This window comes from Manis pentadactyla, chromosome 7, assembly GCF_030020395.1.
Source record: "Manis pentadactyla isolate mManPen7 chromosome 7, mManPen7.hap1, whole genome shotgun sequence".
Taxonomy (NCBI): domain Eukaryota; kingdom Metazoa; phylum Chordata; class Mammalia; order Pholidota; family Manidae; genus Manis; species Manis pentadactyla.
In genome coordinates, this window is record NC_080025.1 from 88,084,378 (window position 1) to 88,107,991 (window position 23,614).

At 35.6% G+C, this 23,614-nt stretch overlaps 1 protein-coding gene across 1 annotated transcript in view; it reads right to left on the minus strand.

The window, feature by feature from the left end:
- The window catches only part of AGMO (alkylglycerol monooxygenase), a 384,539-nt gene that overhangs the window by 156,734 nt on the left and 204,191 nt on the right, over positions 1 to 23,614 (minus strand). The window contains exons 8-12 of the mRNA XM_057504558.1: positions 9,303 to 9,369; positions 7,018 to 7,083; positions 6,850 to 6,929; positions 3,513 to 3,647; positions 1,978 to 2,094 (exon numbers count right to left, since the gene is read on the minus strand). Of these exons, the coding sequence (XP_057360541.1) occupies positions 1,978 to 2,094; positions 3,513 to 3,647; positions 6,850 to 6,929; positions 7,018 to 7,083; positions 9,303 to 9,369 (465 nt within the window). The remainder of the gene's footprint in view (positions 1 to 1,977; positions 2,095 to 3,512; positions 3,648 to 6,849; positions 6,930 to 7,017; positions 7,084 to 9,302; positions 9,370 to 23,614) is intronic.

Genomic DNA, 23,614 nt, shown 5'->3' on the forward strand with positions numbered 1-23,614 from the left:
ATGTAGTTCATGCTGCTTTTAAGAAAGCTTTGCTCCTGAAGTAAATTCTTGGGTTCAAATTTTGTCTCTTCTGAAGATCAAGGCAAAGGAGCCCCATACTACGTGGAATTGGTTTCATTAGTTCTAGCTCATATATGAAAGAACAAATGTTAAGTCCGTATATTTCCTACCATTGTATTCTCAAGAAGTTTCTGGTTACATCATATCCTATTTCTTATTTTCACTTTATAAAATGGAAACTAGAATTTAATTAATTGTTTTCTGTTTTTAGTAGGAACATCTATTACATATTTTTCTATAGCTTTCTAAAAAATATATATGTGGACTGAGAACATATGTGAACTTGTCTATTGAAAATTGGGGTCGCTACTTAGAGCAATGTTTGGCTGTTAATTTTAAATGCAAAAACACACACACATATGGACAACACCAATCATTAAGGTCTTTAAATAATGATAAAAATTAAATGTCTTTCTTCAATATATTATCAAGTAATCTCTGTAATATGCTTCTTTAAACCTATTTTATTTAGTAGGACACACTGTGGTAAACATTATTGGTTGCCCAATCTGAAAATATCTCCCATCTCTTCTGTACTAACACTGCTGATTTTGTCCAGGTATAAGGAAGGAATGTGCTCAGGAGGAAGTGAATCCTTTATTCCCAGGGTATGAATTATGCTTGGTTTAAGACATTCATGGTCAATTCATGGCCTGGTGTTAGTTACTGGTTGGATGTGGGCGTGTGAACTCATCTTGAACAATGAAACATGAAAGGATATTTGTTGGGAAATATTCTGGGACTTTATTGTCTCCTTCTTAAATGAAATGAAATATACAAGATGCTCCAGGAGAACCCAACTTTCTGTGTTTGGCCACAGTCTGTGAGGACAGGATTACTGAAGTTGCTGTAATTATCTTATGATGATGAAAGCCAAGAAAATTGTGGAGAGGCCTTTTTGGAGGCTCCACATGTTTGAACTGCTGAACTAACTGATCCTAGAAATGCTTGACTTTGAATTTCCAGTTATATTTAAGATGTAATATAATTTATTTTTTTTTATCTCATTGTCTTTCAGCATCATATAACAGATGATTTTTTTACTCTATCTTCTAATGAATTAGTTCTCTCTTTAGTTGTCTTTAACCTGCTATTTAAGTCAGTGACTTCCTCAATGGTTCAACAGTTACAAATACTGCATGCTATCATATTTTTGTGTTCTAGAAATTTAATTTGGTTATTTCTAAATGTGCCTCATCATTTTTGATAGTCTCTTGTTTCTTGACCTTTAATGGTTTTTAATTTCTTTTAAATTTTATCTTCTGCTTCTTCAAACATATTAAATTTACTTAATCTGCATTTAGTTACTTTAATTTCCAACATGTGATGTTTTTGAGGATTTGATTCTGTTGCTAGTTGTTTCTGCTAATGTTCTGTTAGGTTGGCTTTCTCTTAGTGTTTCTGTGCTTTTTAACTCTTAGTTTAAAACCATTGGCACTTTATCTGTGGGAATTCTCTAGGACTTTGGTTTAAAGGGAAAGGGATTGCTCCAAGTATGATTTGAACATGAGTGTTTTAGACATATGAGACCTAACCTGAGACTATTTTAAATCATATTTTTAGTTTAGGTTTATAAACCAATGGTTAGTATAAATCCTGGATATCTAAGTGAAGGCTGATTTGTAGCTCAAAATTCTTAGGGAAGACTTTTTTTTTCTGCTTCCTCAAATCTAATCAGTATCAACAGCATACTATTGATGGCCATTCTCTACAGCAACACTTTAGATGTAATTAATGAACTTACATTTAATACTCTAGAAGAATTAATTTACCTGTTTAAATGTGAGATATTGCCAAAATTAAAGGAGACAATTTCAGAAAAGAATAGAGCACAGCTCTAACATGGGGAGCTTATTTTTATTTTCATACAAAGTGACAGATATTTTTCTCACACTGTTTAAAATGAAAGCCACTTACATCTTTATCTGCAAAGGTCTCTTCATAAAATACCAGCATCAAAGCAAACTGTACAGCGGCATACATCCTTAATAGCTGAGACGTCGATGATGAGAAAGGAACTTCCTTCCCTGTGACCTAGGAAGACAAGAAAGAGCCTTTCCTTTAGATTGCTCCCTGTCTTATTCTTCTCACTGAACTTTACACTAAGTGAAGAGGAGATGGGAAAAGGAAATGAAAGGTTTTGCTATTCTTTTTTTTCCAAAATGACTGACTTCCATTTTTTTAGGTAGAAAAAAATGTTAGGAAACTTGTTTTTCATTTCAGAAGCATTATAATTTTGACTTACTCTAACTTACAGAGCTCAATGTAAGAATTAATTCAGCAACATGTACTGATGATAAGTGTAAACAAGTGAGCATGAAAATAGGAAATATGAAAATATCTTCATGATTTTATGTGAAAGTATAGCAAAAGAGAAAACAGAAGGTGGTTTTAGGTAGTGTAGATAATCATGCCTCAAAGGGAAAGACTGCCTTATTAGAAACATTTCTCAACTACAGCTTCCCAGAAACTCTACAGTTTTATTTTTATATTGCAGATTTAGGCACCAATACAGTTTTAAATATTCACTTTGGACTATTAAAAAAAAATAAAAAATAATAAATGGATCATAGCTAACTACACTTTTTGAAGCTGACATAAGCAAATTATTTTTCACCTATATCAGGTCAGCTCATTCTCACACAACTGTGAACATAACCAAAAGTATCTGGGAAGTTTAAACACAACAGTTTTCCTAACTGGATAAGAAAACATCCTTTTCTAGATTAGGATTTTTAAAACGAATAATAAGCAAATAGAACATATGATTTTACTTCCTTGAAATACTGCTAATTTTTATACTCATAATTATCTTTGAAGTTAGCAGTTAGCAGTAGTTTATTCCATTGTTTCTATATTATTACTAATAACAGTTATTTTAATAAGGAATCACAATATATATCCTGAATCATTGGAAATAAATTCTTTTTTCATTTCTGTAAGAGGAATTCTAGATTGAAATTGAATTTTTCATCTAATTTCTACTGTTATAAATTTCTGCCTTTTGTTTGGGTTTTTAATATGATTTCCATATTTAATACTACTACTCTACTACAAATGCATAAAGGTACGATCCAAACCAATAACTGCATCGTCTTGGTATGGCTTTAGACCTTCCATTCTGGAGACCTCAGTTTTCATTAACACAATGCAGGCTAAATCATCTTTAAGCATTCCTTCATCTCTAGTGTTTTAAGAGTCTGACTCAGCCACATCTATCTGTATAGTTTTACATTTCACAAAAGCACTACTATGGGTTTGAATGGATTTGAAAACCGGCATCTGCCACTCTGCCCCACACATCATGTTTCCTGGTAAGAGGCAATGTCTGCCTGGCAGAAGGCACCCCTCTTATTGGCCCCTAGGTGGTATGCAACTCACTAAGTTACACACTACATAGGGCTGTCTCAGACCGATATTCACCAACCCCAAACTCATGAGCTCTGTATTACCTCTGGGATTTCTTCACTCAGTCCAAGTCTCGGTTTACCTGGACCCCATCCTGGTCCTTTAAATATGACAGAAAATTTATTGAAGAATCCTGGTGTGGCCCAGAATGTAGTCCATATGTAAACTAAATGGTGAAACTAGAAAAATAAAAACATAGCTTATTTAAAATAAGAAAAACTCATAACAAAAATATTAAATACAATAAACCATGCATTTTATTTAACCGTTCAATGTAATTCACATGTATTTTCTCTAATGCATAGGTTTTATATAATTTGTTTAAACAGATTAGCAGGCAATTACATTCTAAATTATAATTCATGCAATGAATTTTGTGTCCCTTAAGTTTAAATATATTTTTGTCAACTTTATTGAAGATCCACTAAATTATAATTTTGCAATTAAAAAACAGGTCTTTTGTTTAGAAAATCAGCAAAGTAAAAGGAATAAGTTAAGAGGCTTTCCTTCCAGTGGAATTAACTAGCAGCCTATGCACTTATTATCTGTGTCTAATGACATCCTTTCTAGAGTCTTGCTAAATGGACACTAAGGTTGAATAGAGAAACATGCAAATATTGCATATCTGTCAAAATATTATATAATTAATATTATTAATTTATTAAATTTTATTTTATCAGGTGCATATTTAAAATATTTTAAAGTAGCCCTTCATTTACCATACTGAGTTAAAGACAAACCTGTCTATAAATATGGAATTGTTCAAAGCTATTTCTGATAGGTTCCTGAGCAGTACATAAGACCATAAGGAAAGGTAGCATTTGCTTACTGAGTCAAGAGTTTGCGATGAGGCATACGACAGGAATCCACATTCTTTAAATAAAAAACACTGCACATTTGACATGTACAGAAGTTAAGAGTATGCCCACACATGATAAGTACTCAAAAATATGTGCTAACAAGCAGCTATACATACCATACATGTGATAATAATGTATCATAGTACTAAAAACAGTCCTAGAGATTGGACAGCAGTTCTGGACTCTAGAAATAAATACATCTTAAGTGTAGTAATAAATTAATGCAGAAATAAGTTTGGCTCTGTCAGAATTGTGGTCTCACTGGCATTTCCATTGTCACTTAAGGACTTAAATGGCTAGGATTTTAAAATGGTTTTTAAAATTGCTTTAGTATTACAATAAGGAATCTGAAGCAATTAAGGAACAACATAGGCTTAGTGAACAGAGTTTGGGGAAAAGGAAAATATTAGGTGGAAACTTAAGCTGGGGATTTGCAATAATATAGAGAATATTAATATATAAAATATAAAATTTTAAATAATAATATCGAAAATTAATGCACTTAGGACTCAAAACACATATTAATATACTTCTCTGTTTTGTTATTTTGCAAACTGCAATTTTATTGCTCTCATTCTCTACACAAGCCACAAGAAATATATGGGAATGTTTTAAAATAAGGAACATTTTATCACTTGTTTGCTTTCCCAATGCCCTGAAACTCCTGGCTTCCAAGGGAGAGCAAGGTGAGTGGTCTATGCCTAAAAATAAGGGTGGGGAATAAACCTTTCCAACTAGTGAGGGCCATCCTAAGTTGCTTTTGGTGCCACTGAGGGGAATGTAGGAAATTTAGCTGAATATAAAGAAATATAAGTGTAAAATGAAAGTATATATTTTTTTGTAGATTCAGGAACTAATTATTACAGCTTGCTGATTTGACATTTTTGACAGCGTAAGTGAGCATCTAGAAAATTAAATCTTAGACTCAGTTGTGACAATTACTATGCTAAAGAAAATGTTTATGTGAGGGCAGAGGCTGGGGGAATTGAAATGGACAGATTCAACCCCACCTCATAAACACCTGTGATGGACTGAATATTGTGTCTCCCCAAATTCTAATCTTCCAACTCTTTGTGCAGCTCGTTCTGCACAGTTTTCAATCTTTGTTTCAAATACAAACCCCCTTTTCTCAGCAAGAATGTGCACTTGCTACTTAAAGGATCGGCCACGAAACAGCAGTACCAGCATCACCTGGGAGCTTGTTAGAAGCACAAAATCTGGAACAGAACTCAGACTTGCTGAATTTGCACTTAGTAAAGATCTTCCCATGATTCAGGCACATTAAGTTGTAAAGACTTACTCCTAGAAGACACAGACCAACTCCCCTATTTCTTAATCTCCACATTACGGAGACAAGACTACACCACATGAAGAACTAAGTAGCTCTCAATGTATTATTTCTAAACTGATTTCAATTCTATAAAGCTTATTATTAAGAAAGTACTCTTGAAATATTTTTTAGTATTCTCTTGAGAGAGATGTTAAGTTCTTAGTAATGCCTAACAGAGTGAGAGGGAGAGAGAAAGATAGAAATGCCCGATAATTGGGAAGAAAGAAGAGAAATAATTAACTTTTCTATTTTGAAGTGTGAGATAAAAATGCCTTTCATTCGCAAAGCCAAAGGCAATTGGTGATGGCCTTTTCGGTATAGTAATGGTTATGTTAAATATTGAGTAGTTGGTTACACTGCTGAGCTGTTAGCAATACACTGCACACAGTAAAAGTTCCATAAATGTTTAAACTTTAAAACTTTGAAGAGGTAGGTTGGGAAAGCAGACCCATCAAGAACCTGTAATTTCCTCCCTTGCTGAATGCTATAAACCCAGTCCCTCGTGAAGAGCTGTTGTAGACTGACCTCTTCAGTTTTTCGAGCATTCTTATCTTTTTCTCATTTACTAGTACCTAACCCCAAGAGTGTTTGTAGTGGTCTGCCACTGATGGAACAGAGCTTCACAGACATTCCTCATTCCTCTAGTGCCCAGTGAACAACCAATACCACATGTCTAACAGAAAACTGGTCCAGGGCAAGTCTTAAAGGTAGGTGAGGTAATGTGCAGACCTAACCAATTGGTAATAGCTCCCGACACTTAGATCCAAGAAGAGTAGGCCAAAGGCCTCATGTTGAATTTCTAACCAAGGTCATGTAGACTTGAAGCAAATATTTTTCTTATTGTGGTATCAGCCTTAATTATACATTTTACTACTGCTCCTTCTGAATAAATTAATATAATTCAGGTCTTTTCTAAGAAAGAATATATTTGCAATAAAGCTATTTTTTAATTCTAGGTAGTAGATACATTTAAAAATTCTTTTAATGAGTTGCTCTCAAATGTGTTTTGCCCAGTTTGATTCAAATTTTTGTTTGAGTGCCAGAGTTATTTCCAAATTATTTTATGGTTAAAATTTTTTTTTCTGAGTAGTGTAATGTACTTTCACCTTTCAACACCTGATTTTTCTTTTAAATATAAGATTTAAAAACAGATATAAATTAATTCAGAAAAAATAAAACCAATTACATTACCTGCACCTTAAATGGTTCAAACGTATTAATGGGATGTGTAAGACCATATACAATTTTTTCATTCTCTGCCTGGAATGTCCCTGGAAGATAAATATTAACAATATGATCTTTGACTTTTTGTGAATTAAGGAGCTAATTTAATTTTTTATTCCCACATGTTTTACTTACCAAAAATTCTATCCCATATAATGAGAGTGCCGGCATAATTTTTGTCTATGCAATAACGGTTTCTGCCTGTGAAACAAAATATTTATTTTGAAAAATAATTATTTTGAAAAACAAAGCTATGCTTTTGAAACAACTCACTGTATTTTAGAACCCATTCACAAAATGAAGACTTATGCAGCAGAATGATTTTCTGAGGAATGTCTTTTCACTGACAATGCTAGACTGTATTTGCTAGTAAAATATTTTATTGCTAGTAAATAAAGTTTTGTTTTCATTTTATTTATCTTTTGGTTCATTTTACTAAAAAGAGCAAAGATTTCCTTAAAACTGTATATACTTAGAATTATCCCAGACTTAAAAAATTCATGGTCACACTTTTCCAGCTTCTTAAAAATCTGGGATAATTCTAAGTAATTCTATTTTCAGGACTATCAAAGAGTAATAATTAAAAATGAAATGGCCTAGAAAAAAAAGCAATAGGAAATAAATAATATATGCACATTTGTATTTTTTTTTTAATTTTGGAGTGTGTTGTTCTTTCTACCCTTTTTCTCTGCATTTTTTTCCAGGAAGAAAACTTTCTACTTAGAGTGAGAATTTATTATTTTTTAATCATAAAAGGTATGTTTAAATTAAATTACCCTTGATTAATTTTATTAACTCATATCATATATATTATTCCTGCTTCAAAGCAAATTGTAATTTAAATTTAAATAGCTGGGCATAGTTTCTTTAATAAAAAAAAAAGTTTAAATAGACACAAACATATCCACATGACTGCAAATCAAAAAAAAAAAGAATATTAACCCACCAAGTCACTACCCCAACAAACTCAACTGTCCTCGCGTGGTTTCCATACAGGCAAATGTACATTTGAGAGTGAAAACACAAGTTAAAATTTCCCTCAGTTAAAAAAGAGTGAGGTTGGCTGCACAGATGCAAACCATTGCTATATGTGGGCTAAAAAGTGGTTCTCAGTTGGAGGGAGGGGAGCATTTTGCCCTTCAGGGAACATGTGGCAGTGTCTGGAGACTTAGTCACAACAGGAAGGGGATGTTGTTGGCATCTAGTATGCAGGAACCAACATCCTATAATACACAGGGCAGCCCCCCTGCCTGCTCCAGATGAAGAACTATCTTGTCCAAAATGTTAATAGTGCTAAGGCTGAGAAACCCTGACATAAAACAACATGAGGGGGAAGGTGCTCTTAAGTTAGAGAACACTAGCAAATATATCTTCTTCAGTGTGGACTTGTTCTTCTCCATTTCTCATGTTCCACTTACGTGAAGAGGGCCTCAAGAGCATAACACTTCCCGTCTCCACCCCTTTACTAATGATTATTTCAGGCTGGGGGGGATGACTGTTGAGTTTGTAAGTAGAGACTGAGCATGTGCTGCGATCCCATCCTCTCCTCTTCCTAGGGGAGACTGTACTGCTGCGCTGCTCCCTGCCATGTGGAAATGGCCCTGCCCTTCTTGGGAAGGCAGGCCTTTAGTGTTCCAGTGCTTCCAGGGATGCCTGAAACTGGTCAGACAGACAATGGTATTTACTCTTGATTACTGGCTTCTGTCTCTCAGTATTATGCTTGTGAGATTTATGGAAGCGCTGCATGGTGCAGCAGTTTGGGCATTTCCATTGCTATAGATTTCTCCATTCCATGAATAGTCTTCTGAGCATAAATACTTGAGTGACATCTCTTTTTTTCCTATTGCTGATAGGCACATACTTGTACAGGTCTTTTGGTATACAAATGTAAACATTTCTGTTATGTCTTAAGTGGTGTCTTTAAACTTCAGGTGCTAGCCACATGGGATTTTTTCTTTGTCAGACAAATGCAGGGTATGTTGAGTTTTGTTCACAGAATTTAGGCAGGAAAGTGAAGTGTTGTTTGCTTTCCTCAAATCCCAACAATATTCAAGATCAGAGACTCTGGCTACACACAGAAATGACCCTGAGCATTGGGTCAAGGAATGGCCTTCAATAGGCTCCTTCAAGATATAAAGTGTATACCACCTCAGCTAGTTAACTCATTTTTCTACTACAACTGAGGAGATGTAGGCCAAAAGGAAAATCCAAAAGCTACATTTGAAAAGGATTTTTTTTTTCTTTTGATTTTTTTCTCTAGTCCTTGCTTTGGAGATGAGGTTTGTTCAGGTACAAAGGAAGAAATGATGCCTATTTGCATAGTGTGTATGGTTACCATGTGGGATAATTGTGATGAAAAGCTTCAAAATGATATTATTTCTAAAGAAATGAAGAAGGAAAGAAAGACCAAATTCCCTTACCATGATGAACTCTATGATGGCTGGGAGTATTAAGAATCAGTTCCAGAGGACCAAGGTTATTGATGACCTGTTTAAAACATAGGGATATTTATACAGTTATCATAAAAATTACATGTAATACTTAAGTACTCACATTAAAATCCCACATGGGTTAAAAGACATTTCAAGTTTCACGATTGGCATCAGTGTTAGAAGTTTCTCTACCTCCTGGTGTTCTTATAAAGGTAACAGCAAACATATAACTCTATTCTGAGAGACAGGATAACAGTGAGGTTAAGAGCTGGACTGCCTAAATTCAGTTCCTAGATCCTCCATTTATTACTATGTGACTTTGGGAAAATAACGCTTTTTATAACTCAGTTTCCTCATCTTTAAAACGGAAATAACAACAGTGTACCTGTATAATAATGTCCTGAGGATTACAAATGTCATTATATTTATATACTACTATTGTAAAGCACTCTTACCCCAGGATTCATGTCCTCGTTTATTCTTCAATTTTCAACTATGTATCTGATGATTTATGTAGAGCATAACCAAAGGAAGGAAGACATAGTATTATATTCATTTTCCGGAGCTGGTTTAACCCAATAATAGACCATGTAGCAATGACTTACTACTGCAGTGTCTATTACATTAGCATGATCCCACTTATTCGAATAGAATCCTAAATGGTCTCTTACCTGTAGATGCACTATCTTCCAGTCTATTCTAGAACCACAATTCAAATATGTGTATTGCTTTTTTTTTTTTTTGCAATTAAGACCCTTCAAAATCTGGTCACAGCTTTCTAATGCTCTCTATCAACATTTCTCAGTAACAATCTCCTTTGAATCTGCAAATTCTAAGGTGTGTAGGAACCAACTAAGTGTCATAAACAAGCAGAGCAGGCCATATGTAAGACATTCAGCATGTTATACAATTAATATTGAGCAATATGGAAACACTTTATCTCAATTTACATTATTCTTTCTTCCATTAACCATGGCAGATAACAAAATATTTTCTTTAATCATATCTAAATGGATTTGTTAGAGCCAACTAGTGACAAAATCAAGATACTGCTATGGTATTTTAAGAAATCACTCTAGAATTAACTTTCATTTAAAGAATATATGAGGAAAAAAGAAAGAAATTAAATGAGGCATACAGGAAAAAAGAAAACAGCCACTGACAATCAGGGCACTGATGAATTTGGCAAAGAGTTAGTGTATGGAAAAAAAAAAGAAAACAGAGATGAGACCACTTAGGATGAAAACACATTTAAGATACATAACAACCAAATGCAGTGTGGGACTACTGTTTGAATACTGATTTGAAGAAACCAAACATAGAAGACACTTTAGAGGCAATGAGGAAAAACTGATTATGAATAGGGTATTACATGATTAAAAATACTGCTTTTATTGGACATTAAAGTAATATTGTATTGTGTAAGAAAAGATACTTTTTTTAGAGTTGTATAACAGAAGTAAACATGACACAAGAGCTATCTTTTGCTACAAAATATTTGACAATGGAAAAGAAAAGGAAAAAAAGGATAACTGATGAACATGAATCAAAATCATAAGATTTTGAAGTGATGGGGAGGTCATAAATTCATGCTATTATTCTCTCTACTGTCCTGAATGTTTGAAAAATTTTACTATAAAATTTTAAATAAAAGAAATGACCACTTCAGTCAATATAGCAATGCTTAGTTAGCCAGTTGAAAATATTAATAGACCCCTAAATTCCCCCAAATAGTTGGAGATTGCAACTCTTTCTTTAGCAGTATTTAATAATGTTTTTGGCAATCTGACATTAAAACACCCCATTTATAATTGCTCTGCAAATGGGAACAGCCATACAGTCAGTAGCCACACAGTCCTCAGCTTGTGGGGTCCTGTACCCTCTTGACGTAGAAGCTGCTGCAGTGTTGTCAAATAACAAGACTGTCCCATGACAGGGCAGGAGCCAACAACATTTTCTTGTTAGCCCCATTGTTCACACACCTGAAACAGTCCTTGCCTCCTACCCTGCAGCTCTGCTTCTAAGAGATTTTTACTTTCCATTTTGGAACAGACAGAAATGTTTGCATGCAAATGATGTTTAATATTATGTGTTGTACGTTGATTTAGGGTTCTCTCTCTCATCCTTCCCTCCTTCCCTCCATCCCTTCCTCTTCTCTTCCTTCCCTCTCTCCTTTCTTTTTATTCTCTTTTTTCTATCCTGAAATTTTATCACCATTTTTAAAGTATTTCCATGAGAAATGTCACAAGCTCTAAACAACAGACTTTTGGTTAACTCATAGAACAGGACTCATTTACACACGAACTATCTGCATTTTTAAATTTCAGTGTTCAAAATAGTGTGAATTAATGCCCTTTAGTCAGGCTGTATTCCAATGAAATGAGACACAAAAATTATTATCCCTCAAATACAGTATTAATTTTCAGGCATTGGGAAGGGAGTAAGTAGGAATAACACTATATGTCATTGGACTACATTGCTTTGTACTTGGTGGAAAAATATTTGTTGGGAAGAAGAATGGTGATGGATAGAGAACAAGAGAGTGGGGTTTCTCAGCAGTCTGAACATTGAAATCTGATGCTTTGCTCAGGCTTTGTATCTCTGGCAGAGAACCACATGGGAAAGAAGAAAAACATTTTATCCTTGTTTGTCTCTTTGGTGCCTAACATGTGTTACAAAAAACAGACAACAAAAGGGGGTGGAGGAGAATACATGGACTGGCTTCTGCTACCCAGATGCACTTCTGATCCTTAGTCCTGGTGTACATGCTGCCAGATTTAAAACCACACAAATGGTGAGTGCATTCAGATGATGGGAGTCTTGGTGGGCTGTGTTATTTTTTTAATATCAAGCACTTTTTCTCAAAGAAAATCTTTTGTTCCTGCAGGCTAAAGAATGGTGATATCAATATTGAAAGTTCTTCTTTTTTTTAGTTAAAAGCCAAGTACAACACAGGCAACCACAGTTAAATTCCTGGTAGTTCCTATAAGTACCTTGGAGCTGGGAAGACCACCTCAGTGTGGGAGATGATTCATCATTCAGACAGCCCAGTCAGAGTCTCTCTTGTAAAACACCCTTCTGACTCAAAGTCATGGAGAAGTCATTAATAATTAATAAGGGTCTAGCATAATGACTTAATTATCACCCACTTTTGCAAATCTAGTCATTTAGCAATTCAACCACATCTAGCTTTGAATCACTTCCTGAAAATATGTTACTGTGGAAATAATTGCGGCTATTCTCCTTTTTAGAAGAATTTATTTACTTGTCTTGTTTTTATATTTAGATTTAGTTAATTTAAATTATAGAATTTCAGAATCTATAAAAAGATTCAAAATAATATAGTCCAATACTCTACTATTTTTTTTTAAAAAGCATAAAACTGAAGCTCAGAGAAATTAAATTACTAATACAACTTCCAATAGCTTGGAGGAAACCCTACAGTCTTCTCAGTTTCAGCTCAGGAATCTTTCTATTTTTCTATCATATTGCTTTTAAGAGATACAGCAATTTTCCCATCAAATGAAAGTAATTTATACTTTCAGAAGTTTAATGGAAAATGATAACTACATGCTTTTTGACTACATTTCAGTTCAAATGAATCCAGATATTTATAAAGAGCCCAGGGATTTCAGGTTCTAAACTGTCTCTCATGGTATTTCAGGCATTTCTAGTATTTCTTGAGTCTCTAAAGCAATGGTCTAAATCTTGTATCCTGTAGTTTTGTGTCAGGGTTTTATAACCTGAGGACCAGATGCCTAGAAAGACCAGGGATGGGTTTCAGAAGATCGAGAATACCTGAAGTGTCAAACCAAATTTTATGAATATATGCTTATGGATATTTTTAGGGGAGAAACTGCCATTTCCATCGTACACTCAAAGGGATACATAAGTCTGCAGAGGTTAAGAACCAATTTCCTAAATAGAGAGCCTTAGATGACTTCCTTTTTTGCACTTCTTATTTCTATTGTGTTTTTAGTTTTATTAAAACTTGGGGGCTAGTTTCTCACCCAAACTTCAGAAACAGTAATTTATGCATTTTCCCCATTTATTCAAATTGTTGTTGTCCAAAAAGATCATTTCTTGAATGGCTTTTACTTGTATACTAATAAATATCATTATAAATGAACAAATAATAAAAAATGACTGTTGTATAATAATAAGCGCCATCCATTCTATCAATTAACTTTTCCAGCAGAACTGCTCTGGATCATTCTCCAGATTCATCACAAACTCTTTATTTCTCTCTCCCCAGAGTATTGCAGGGATGGGGAGGAAGAGTTAAATACAAATGTTAAGAGAACCAGAGCCATGAGACTTCATCATCTTATCATCATGCATTTCCCCTCATCGAAAATAAAATGAACTCCATGTAAGACTCCTTATATGAGCTAAATAAAGTCCCAAATATTTGGAATTCAAAGCACACTCTTCCCCAACGCTGGTTTCCAATGTCTTTCTTCTGTCTATACTTATTTCTTCAGTCTATACCTTATTGTTGTCCCAACCTGCTGGAATCCTGTTCTTCCTTCCAGAGTTGCTAAATTTTCGAAGCACTCTTCTTGATATTTCCAATGAGAATTGTTTTCCTTTCTCCTAGTAGACATTGAGATATCACTAATTGTTGTGTAATACTGTTCTGTGTCCTAGTTATCTGTGTTCATTTCCTGTAGTATACTGCAAGTTATGTGAGGAAAGAAACTTTGCCTTAGCCTTACGTTTCTCACCGCACATACAGCATTGTTTCGCACACAGTGATTGAGCAAAAAAATTATACCGAGTTGATAAATCCACTTCACTCCCTCCACACCCTTATGCCTTTATAGTAGTGGTTCTCAAATTGGGGGATGGGGCTGGATTGTGGTCCCAGGGGGCATTTGGCAATGTCTGGAGATATGTCTGGCTGTCACAACTGGGAGAAGTGCTACGGAAATCCAGTGAGTAGTAAAGTTTAGTGCTGCTGAACATACTACAATGCCCAGGGCAGGTCCCCAAAATAAGAATTATGTGGTCCAAAATGTCAATAGTGCTGAGGCTGATAAATCCTGTTTTGTAGGTATGAACATTTTGCTGGGCTTTAGTCTTGCAGATCAGGAAGGGAACAGTGTATAGTTTCTCTATTCTACTTTTGAAGGCAGGGGGAAGGGTACATTAGGGAATGAGCTAGGTGGTCACTCCCAAGGCTAGAGGTAAAACATGAATCTGGAGTGGGCTTAGAGTTTAAAGCCAGGAAAACAAGTTCAGACATACTCTTTGATCTACTGACTTGGAAAATTAATAGCTAGAATGAAGAGGCTAAACCACCCCCAAAGCAGGAAAATAGAAAATTACAGAGACTAGATGATGGGATAGTTGGATTCTGAGGACCACTGGCAGATAAGTTTCTTGACTTATTGTTGTGTTTTTTCAGTACAGCTTTGTAAGGGATTCAGTTTGAATGAAAAGAACCAGAAATGGAAAATATAGTTTCCTATCAACAACCAATTCTGAATATTCTTTTGAGAGTTCTCATGATACCCCCTTTCCTCTTGCCCTGCAGTCACACTTCCAGTGAGTTCAATGACTTAGGCCTAAAAGATAAATGAAACTTCCACTGTATCTAGGTAACCAGCCTGGAGAATTTTATTCTGGAAATGGATAAACTAAGTATTTGTGGTTAATCAAATAATTAAATGCTGTCTATGAACTGATTGCAATTAATTATTTCCATAATACAGGTCTCAGGAGTTTTCTGATTATCTTACATTACCTGAAAAACATACCTCTATAGGTATTTCTATTTGAAATTGAAGAATCACTTAGAGTTGAATTCTATAAAGCATTAAAATAAATATATTAATGTCCTGTCCAAAATTATTTCTTATAAAATTCACTTATTCCATTCTACATGTTCCCCAACTATTTTCCCTGATTCTTCTGATTGGGAAGCATTGGTTAGATTTTTGTAGTTCAAGTAAGAGTATGCAAATGATTAACAAATGGTCAAGTTGGAGGACAAGACTTGCTCTCAACAAAAATATTCGGTAAATTCAAAATTATTTTGTTTGTCTGAATTTCTTGGAAAATTGCCTCCTTTTACCCCACTCTGACAATTGAGATTGAAGAAACTTTCTAAATCTAAATTAAAAACTATTATTTTGTCAAATTTTAGCATAACATTGGAAACATCACATTATATTTCTATCCTTCAGCTTTTCTACCTGGAAATGGGTACTAAAAATACTGAAATATAATAGTGAAAGGCCATAGGAATATTTTTAACCACTTTTCAGAAAGAAGGTATGAGCCTATAGTTAATTATAAAGATATTTCCAAACAAGAGATGCTTACAAATATTCATGCTTCCTGTCTGAGAGGGAGAAAATAATAATAGGGAAAATATGAACCTATGAAGCATGTGTTTTACAGAATCTTCATTATAAAAATGAATGTGCTGAAAAAGATTGGATTAAAGATGGTGGCGTGAGAGGAGAGACAGAGGCTTCCTCCTAAAACTGAATACAATTAGAAAATATAGTTGGCGCAACTAATCCTGAGATAGCAACAGGAAAGAGGATGGCGTCAGACTGCACATACCTGGAGAAAAGAGCAGACCTCACTGAATGGGGTAATGTACCAGAGCTGTGGCTCGGCAGAACCCTAGCCCTTCCCCCACCCCTGCTCACTGGCAGGAGGAAGAGAAACTGATCAGGGAGGGAGTGGAAGGCTTGAGACTGCTGAATACCTAGCTCCAGAAATCTGCTCTGCAAGCACAAACCTACATTTCATGGTGCTTTCATGAGACTCACATGACTATCGGGTTGGAAAGTTTAATACAGGCAGAGTTCCTGGGGAGACTGGGATTCTGGCCGTTTGTGGAAAGCAGGGATCCATATCCAGCTGCTCTGGGACAAAAACTTATACCTGTGTGCTCTGCCCACCGTTCAGACAGTGGAGACAGGCACAGCAGCCGGGAAGCAGGGAACAGCTCTTTCCTCCCAGCAGGCACCAATACCGCTCCCCTGCAACCCCCAACATTGCTTCAGGGGCTGAGCAACTCCAGAGACTACAGCTTCTGGACACTAGAGGGCACCATATACAAACATGAAATGCCAAAGGAACCTTGTCAAGAGTAAAATTATTAATACAACTCCGGAGAAAGATTTATATGATATGGACCTCTTGACTCTTCCTGAAAGGGAGTTCAAAATAAAAATCATCAACATTCTAATGGAGGTACAGAAAGACATCCAAGAACTCAGGAATGAATTCAGGTCAGAGATCCAATCGTTGAAGAGCATGATGGAGGCAAAGCAGGTTGGATATGGTGGAGGAGAAAATAAATGAAACAGAAACTAGAGAAGAGGAATACAAAGAAGCTGAGGCACAGAGAGAAAAAAGGATCTCTAAGAATAAAAAAATATTGAGAGAACTGTGTGACCAATCCAAGCGGAACAATATTTGCATTATAGGGATACCAGAAGAAGAAGAGAGAGAGAGAGAGAAAGGGATAGAAAGTATCTTTGAGGAGGTAGTTGCTGAAAACTTCCCCAGTCTGGGGAAGGACATAGTCTCTCAGGCCATGGAGATCCACAGATCTCCCAACACAAGGGACCCAAGGAGGACGACACCAAGACACACAGTAATTAAAATGGGAAAGATCAAGGATAAGGAAAGACTGCTAAAAGCAGCTAGAGAGAGAAATAAGATCACATACAAAGGAAAGCCCATCAGGCTAATATCAGACTTCTCAGCAGAAACCATACAGGCCAGAAGGGAGTGGCATGATGCATTTAATGCCATGAAGCAGAAGGGCCTGGAACCAAGATTACTTTACCCGGCAAGATTATCATTTAAATTTGAAGGAGGGATTAAACAATTTCCAGATAAGCAAAAGCTGAGAGAGTTTACCTCCCACAAACCATCTCTGCAGTCTATTTTGGAGGGACTGCTATAGATGGAAGTGTTCCTAGGGTTGGATAGCTGTCACCAGAGGTAGTAAAACCATGGTAGGGAGGGTGGAGCAGCTGATTGCGAGGCAAATGCAAAATTAAATTGACTATCCCCAATGTCAGTCAAGGGATAGACAGAAAGTACAGAATTTGATACCTAATATATAAAGAATGAAGGAGGAAGAAAAAGGAGGAGAAATAGAAAAGAACCTTTAGATTGTATTTGTAACAGCATACTAAGTGAGTTAAGTTAGACTCTTAGTAAGGAAAGTAACCTGGAACCTTTGGTAACCACAAATTTAAAGGGGCATAGGCAGGGATGTGCAACACAGAGAAGACAAGTAGTGAATAGAGAGTCTACAGCATCTTACTACGCTGATGAACAGTGACTGTAATGGGGCTTGTTGGGGGGGACTTGGTGAAGTGGGGAATCTAGTAACCATAATGTTCTTCATGTAATTGTAGATTAATGATAATAAAATGAATTTAAAAAATGAATGTGCTAACAATATGATAAATGCTGATGAGTAACTGGGCAGGGGATGAAGTGAAACGAAATCTCCATAGTAGGAAAATGCCTGCATTCAGATAAGCATAGGCTAAAGGGACGCTATTGACTCTAGTCAAGATTTTATTTACAGCATCAGCATGATTGATGTTTCAGAGGGACCCTGATGACTGTGGGCTTCCTTGTTTCAGTGAAGTCAGTATTTAAGGGAAATACTATGCCAGCTCCTAATATATTTATCATCCGATATAAAAATCATTGTCATGTTAGATTTAACTGAGAAATCGATGCTTGAAGTACAGCCTGAAAACATCAGAACTTTTCAGGTAAACTTGTGGCAAGATTCAAGACAAAACCAAACCAAAATTAAATGGACTAACAGCTTATACCATGATTAGTTGGCTTCTCCCTGTCCAATTTTCCTTCCTCCCTCCCTCTCTCCCTCCTCCTTTCTCTCTGTTTTATTCCCCTCCCTTTCTTCTTTCCCACTACTAACCTTCTTTCTTTCACCTATCTCTCTCTTTATCTAGTCATATGTCAATGTGTATTTGTGTATAAAAAATTTGGATAATCTTTTATTTAGAAAGATTTATCATTAACTATAGGCTCATGCATATCTTCTGAAAAGTAGGTGGTACAAATATTTCTATGACTTTCAATAATATAGTTCAGTATTTTAGTCATATTTACAGATAGAAAATCAAAAAGGCAAACTGTTAGTGTATATACATATGTTTTTCATTATTAAATATATTTTTCATATGTAATAAATATTAAATGTATACTCATATGCCAATCAGCAACTACTTTTCTGAAACTACCAATAAGTTTTCGATTAGCACTATAAATAAGTGATTTCAGATCATTAAAACTGGTATTTATAAATACTTGTCAAAGTCTCTTATTAAAATCTACTTGCACAATAAACAGAGCACAAAGTCTTTTGTCAGCCAGTCCATTCATTCTGAAAAAATTTATTGAATTTCTATGGATCTTACTAGGATTTTGGAGTAAAAATAAGTAAAGTGATACATAGGCACTTCCCACAGGAAGCTTATTTTCCTGTGGACTCTTCATGAAAAGGTGAAACTATGTTAGAAAAAAAGAAAGGTTTTACAAAAAGTTATTTTTTTCAGAGAGGGGATTAAAGATTGCAGCATGAAAGGTGAGACAGAGACCTCCTAAAACCACATATAACATGAAAATATAATTAATATAACTAATCCTGAAAGAGCAACAGGAAAGAAAACTGAGCCAAATGGCATATACCTGAAGGAAAGAACAGACCTCACAGAAAAGGGTAACGTACCAAAGCCATTCCCCCAGCCTAGCTCACTTATGGGAGAAAGATAAACAGAGTGGGGAGGGAGTGGAGGCCTGGGACTGCTGATCACCAGGCCCTGGAGATCTGCTCTGGGAGCACAAATACACATTGCATGGTGCTATGATGATTAGTGGGGTTGGAAAGCTAAGACAGGCAGAATACCTGGGGAGACTGAGATTCCAACTGCTTGTGGAAAACAGAGATCCATATCTGGCTGATGTGGGCAAGCAGTTTGAGAGACTTCCTAAAAGGAAGAGGGCTGCTAAAGAGGAAAGAATTGCACAGAGCTTATTTTTTCAGAAGAAAGGACAGGTAAACAAAATTGTCCCAATGCACTCTGCCTAGCAGGTTGGGAACTTCCATGATCTTCAGGCACTCCATCCCCCTGGCTGGAGCATAACTCCAAGACCCCTCATCAGGATTTGCAGCCTGCTGTGCCTTCCTCCCAACCAGCCCTCACCTGGATTGCAAACTGGCAGTCCCTGCCCTAGTGTCAGGCCAGACGTGGTTCAAAGCAAAATCTCAACAACACCAGAAAAAGTTTGAGTGAGACTGAACTAATAAAACTTCCTGAAAGAGACTTCAAAATAAAAATGATAAACATGATCCTGGAGGTACAGAAAAATATTCAAGAACTCAGGCAAGAATTTAGGACAGAGATCCAATCATTGAGGAACACAATGGAAGCTATTAAAAGCAGTACAGTGGAGGAGACGATAAATGAAACAGAAACTAGAGAAGAGGAATACAGAGAAGCTGAAGCACAGAGAGAAAAAAGGATCTCTAGGAATGAAAGAATACTGAGAGAACTGTGTGAGCAATCCAAATGGAACAATATTCATATTATAGGGGTACCAGAAGAAGAAGAGAGAAAAAGGGATAGAAAGTGTCTTTGAGGAAGTTATTGCTGTAAACTATCCCAATCTGGGGAAGGAGATAGTCTCTCAGGCCATGGAGGTGCACAGATCCCCCAACACAAGGGACCCAAGGAGGACAACATCAAGACATAAAAGGATTAAAATGGAAAAGATCAAGGATAAGTATGGACTATTAAAAGAAGCCAGAGAGAGAAAAAAGATCACATACAAAGGAAAGCCCATCAGGATATCATCAGACTTCTCAGCAGAAAATTTACAGGCCAGAAGGGAGTGGCATGGTGTATTTAATGCAGTGAAGCAGAAGGACCTCGAACCAAAAATACTTTAACTGGCAAGACTATCATTTAAATGCAAAGGAGGGATTTAAAAATTTCCAGATAAGCAAAAGCTGAGAAATTAACTCCAACAAACCATTTCTACAATGTATTTTGGATGGACTACTATAGATGGAAGTGTTCCTAAGGTTAAATAGCTGTCACCAGAGGTAATAAAAGGGATAGAGAAAGAGTACAGAATATGATAACTAATATATGAAGAATGGACAGGAAGAAAAGGAGGGGAAAAAAAGAACTTTTATATTGTGTTTGTAATAGCATACTAAGTGAGTTAAGTTAGACTCTTAGATAGTAAGGAAGTTACCCATGAACCATTGGTAACCAAGAACCTAAAGCATGCAATGGCAATAAGTAGATACCTATTGATAATCATCCTAAATGTAAAGGGTCAGAATGCACCAATCAAAAGGCATAGAGTCACTGAATGGATAAAAAAAAACAAGACCAAATATATTCAAATATACGCTGTATACAAGACTCACTTTAAACTCAAAGACATACACAGACTAAAAGAAGGGATGGAAAAAGACACTTCATGCAAATAATAGGGAGAAAACAGTAGGGGTTGCAGTACTTGTATCAGACAAAATAGATTTTAAAACAAAGAAAATCACAAGAGACAAAGAAGGACATTATATAATGATAAAAGGGTCAATTCAACAAGAGGATATAACCATTATAAATATCTATACACCCAACACAGGAGCACCAACATATGTGAGACAAATACTAACAGAATTAAAGGGGCAATAGAATGCAATGCATTCATTCCAGGAGACTTCAACACTTCACTCATTCCAAAGGACAGATCAACCAGGCAGAAAACAAGTAAGGAGACAGAGGCATTGAACAACACATTAGAACAGATGCAACTAATAGACATCTACAGAACTTTCCACCCAAAAGCAGCAGGATACACATTCTTCTCAAATGCACATGGAACATTTTCAAGAATATATCATACACTAGGCCACAAAAAGAGCCTCAGTAAATTAAAAAAGACTGAAATTGTATAAACCAGCTTCTCAGACTACAAAGGTATGAAACTAGAAATAAATTACACAAAGAAAATGAAAAAGCCCACAAACGCATGGATGCTTAACTACATGCTCCTAAATTACCAATGGATCAATGATCAATAAAAACTGAGACCTAGCAATGTGTGGAGACAAATAACAACAATAATTCAACAACACAAAATCTGTGGGACACAGCAAAGGCCATACTAAGAGGGAAGTATATTGCAATACAATCATATCTCATGAAAGAAGAACAATCCTATATGAACAGTCTAAACTCACAATTAATGAAACTAGAAAAAGAAGAACAAATGAGGCCAAAAGTCAGTAGAAGAAGGGACATAATAAAGATCAGAGCATAAATAAATAAAATCGAGAAGAATAAAACAAAAGAAAGAATCAATGAAAGCAGGAGCTGGTTCTTCGAGGAAATAAACAAAACAGATAAACCCCTAGCCACACTTATCAAGAAAAAAAGAGAGTCTACACACATAAACAGATTCAGAAATGAGAAAGGAAAAACCACTATGGACCCCACAGAAATACAAAGAATTATTAGAGAATATTATGAAAAATTATATGCTAGCAAGCTGAATAACCTAGAATAAATGGACAACTTTCTAGAAAAATAAAACCTTCCAAGGCTAACCCAGAAAGAAACAAAATCTGAACAGACCAATTACTAAAAATGAAATTGAATTGGTAATCAAAAATCTACCAAAGAACTAAAAGCCTGGACAAGATGGATTCACTGCTGAATTTTATCAAACATTCAGTGAAGACCTAATACCCATCCTCCTTAAAGTTTTCCAAAAAGTAGAAGAGGAGGGAATATTCCCAAACTCATTCCATGAGGCCAACATCACCCTAATACCAAAACCAGGCAAAGACATCAACAAAAGAAAATTACAGACCAATATCCCCGATGAACATAGACGCAAAAATGCTCAATAAAATAGTAGCAAACTGAATTCAAAAATACATCAAGAAGATCATCTATCAAGATCAAGTAGGATTTATTCCAGGGATGCAAGGATGGTACAATATTAGAAAACCCACCAACATCATCCACCACATCAACAAAAAGAAGGACCAAAACCACATGATCATCTCCATAGATGCTGAAAAAGCATTCGACAAAATTCAACATCCATTTATGATAAAAACTCTCAACAAAATGGGTATACAGGGCAAGTACCTCAACATAATAAAGCCATATATAGCAAACCCAGAGCCAACATTATACTTAACAGCAAGAAGCTGAAAGCTTTTCCTTTAAGATCAGGAACAAGGGAAGGATGCCCCCCACTTTTATTCAACCTAGTTCTGGAGGTCCTAGCCACAGCAATCAGACAACACAAAGAAATAAAAGGCATCCAGATTGGCAAGGAAGAAGTCAAACTCTCCTTGTTTGCAGATAACATGATATTGTACATAAAACCCCTAAATAATCCACTCCAAAACTACTAGATCTAATATCTGAATTCATCAAAGTTGCAGGATACAAAATTAATACACAGAAATCTGTTGCATTCCTATTCAGTAACGATGAACTAGCAGATAGAGAAATCAGGAAAACAATTCCATTCACAATTGCATCAAAAAGAATAAAATACCTAGGAATAAACCTAACCAAGGAAGTGAAAAACCTATACTCAGAAAACTACAAGACAGTCATAAGAGAAATTAAAGATGATACCAATAAATGTAAACACATACCATGCTCATGGATAGGAAGAATTAATATTGTCAAAATGGCCATCATGCCTAAAACAATCTAAAGATTCAATGAAATCCCTATCAAAATACCAAGAGCATTCTTAACAAACTAGAGCAAATAGTTCTAAAATTCATATGGAACCATAAAAGACCCCGAATAGCCAAAGCAATCCTGAGAAGGAAGAATAAAGCTGGGGGGATTAAGCTCCCTGACTTCAAGCTGTACTATAAAGCCACAGTAATCAAGACAATTTGTACTGGCACAAGAACAGACCCATAGACCAATGGAACAGATTAGAGATCCCAGATATAAACCCAAGTATATATGGTTAATTAACATACAATAAAGTAGCCATGGATATACAATGGGGAAATGAAAGCCTCTAAAACAACCGGTGTTGGCAAAACTGGATAGCTACATGTAAGATAATGAAACTGGATTATCGTCTATCCCCATATACAAAAGTAAACTCAAAATGGATCAAAGACCTGAATGTAAGTCATGAAACCATAAAACTCTTAGAAGACAACATAGGTAAAAATCTCCTGAATATAAACATGAGCAACTTTTTTCTGAATGCATCTC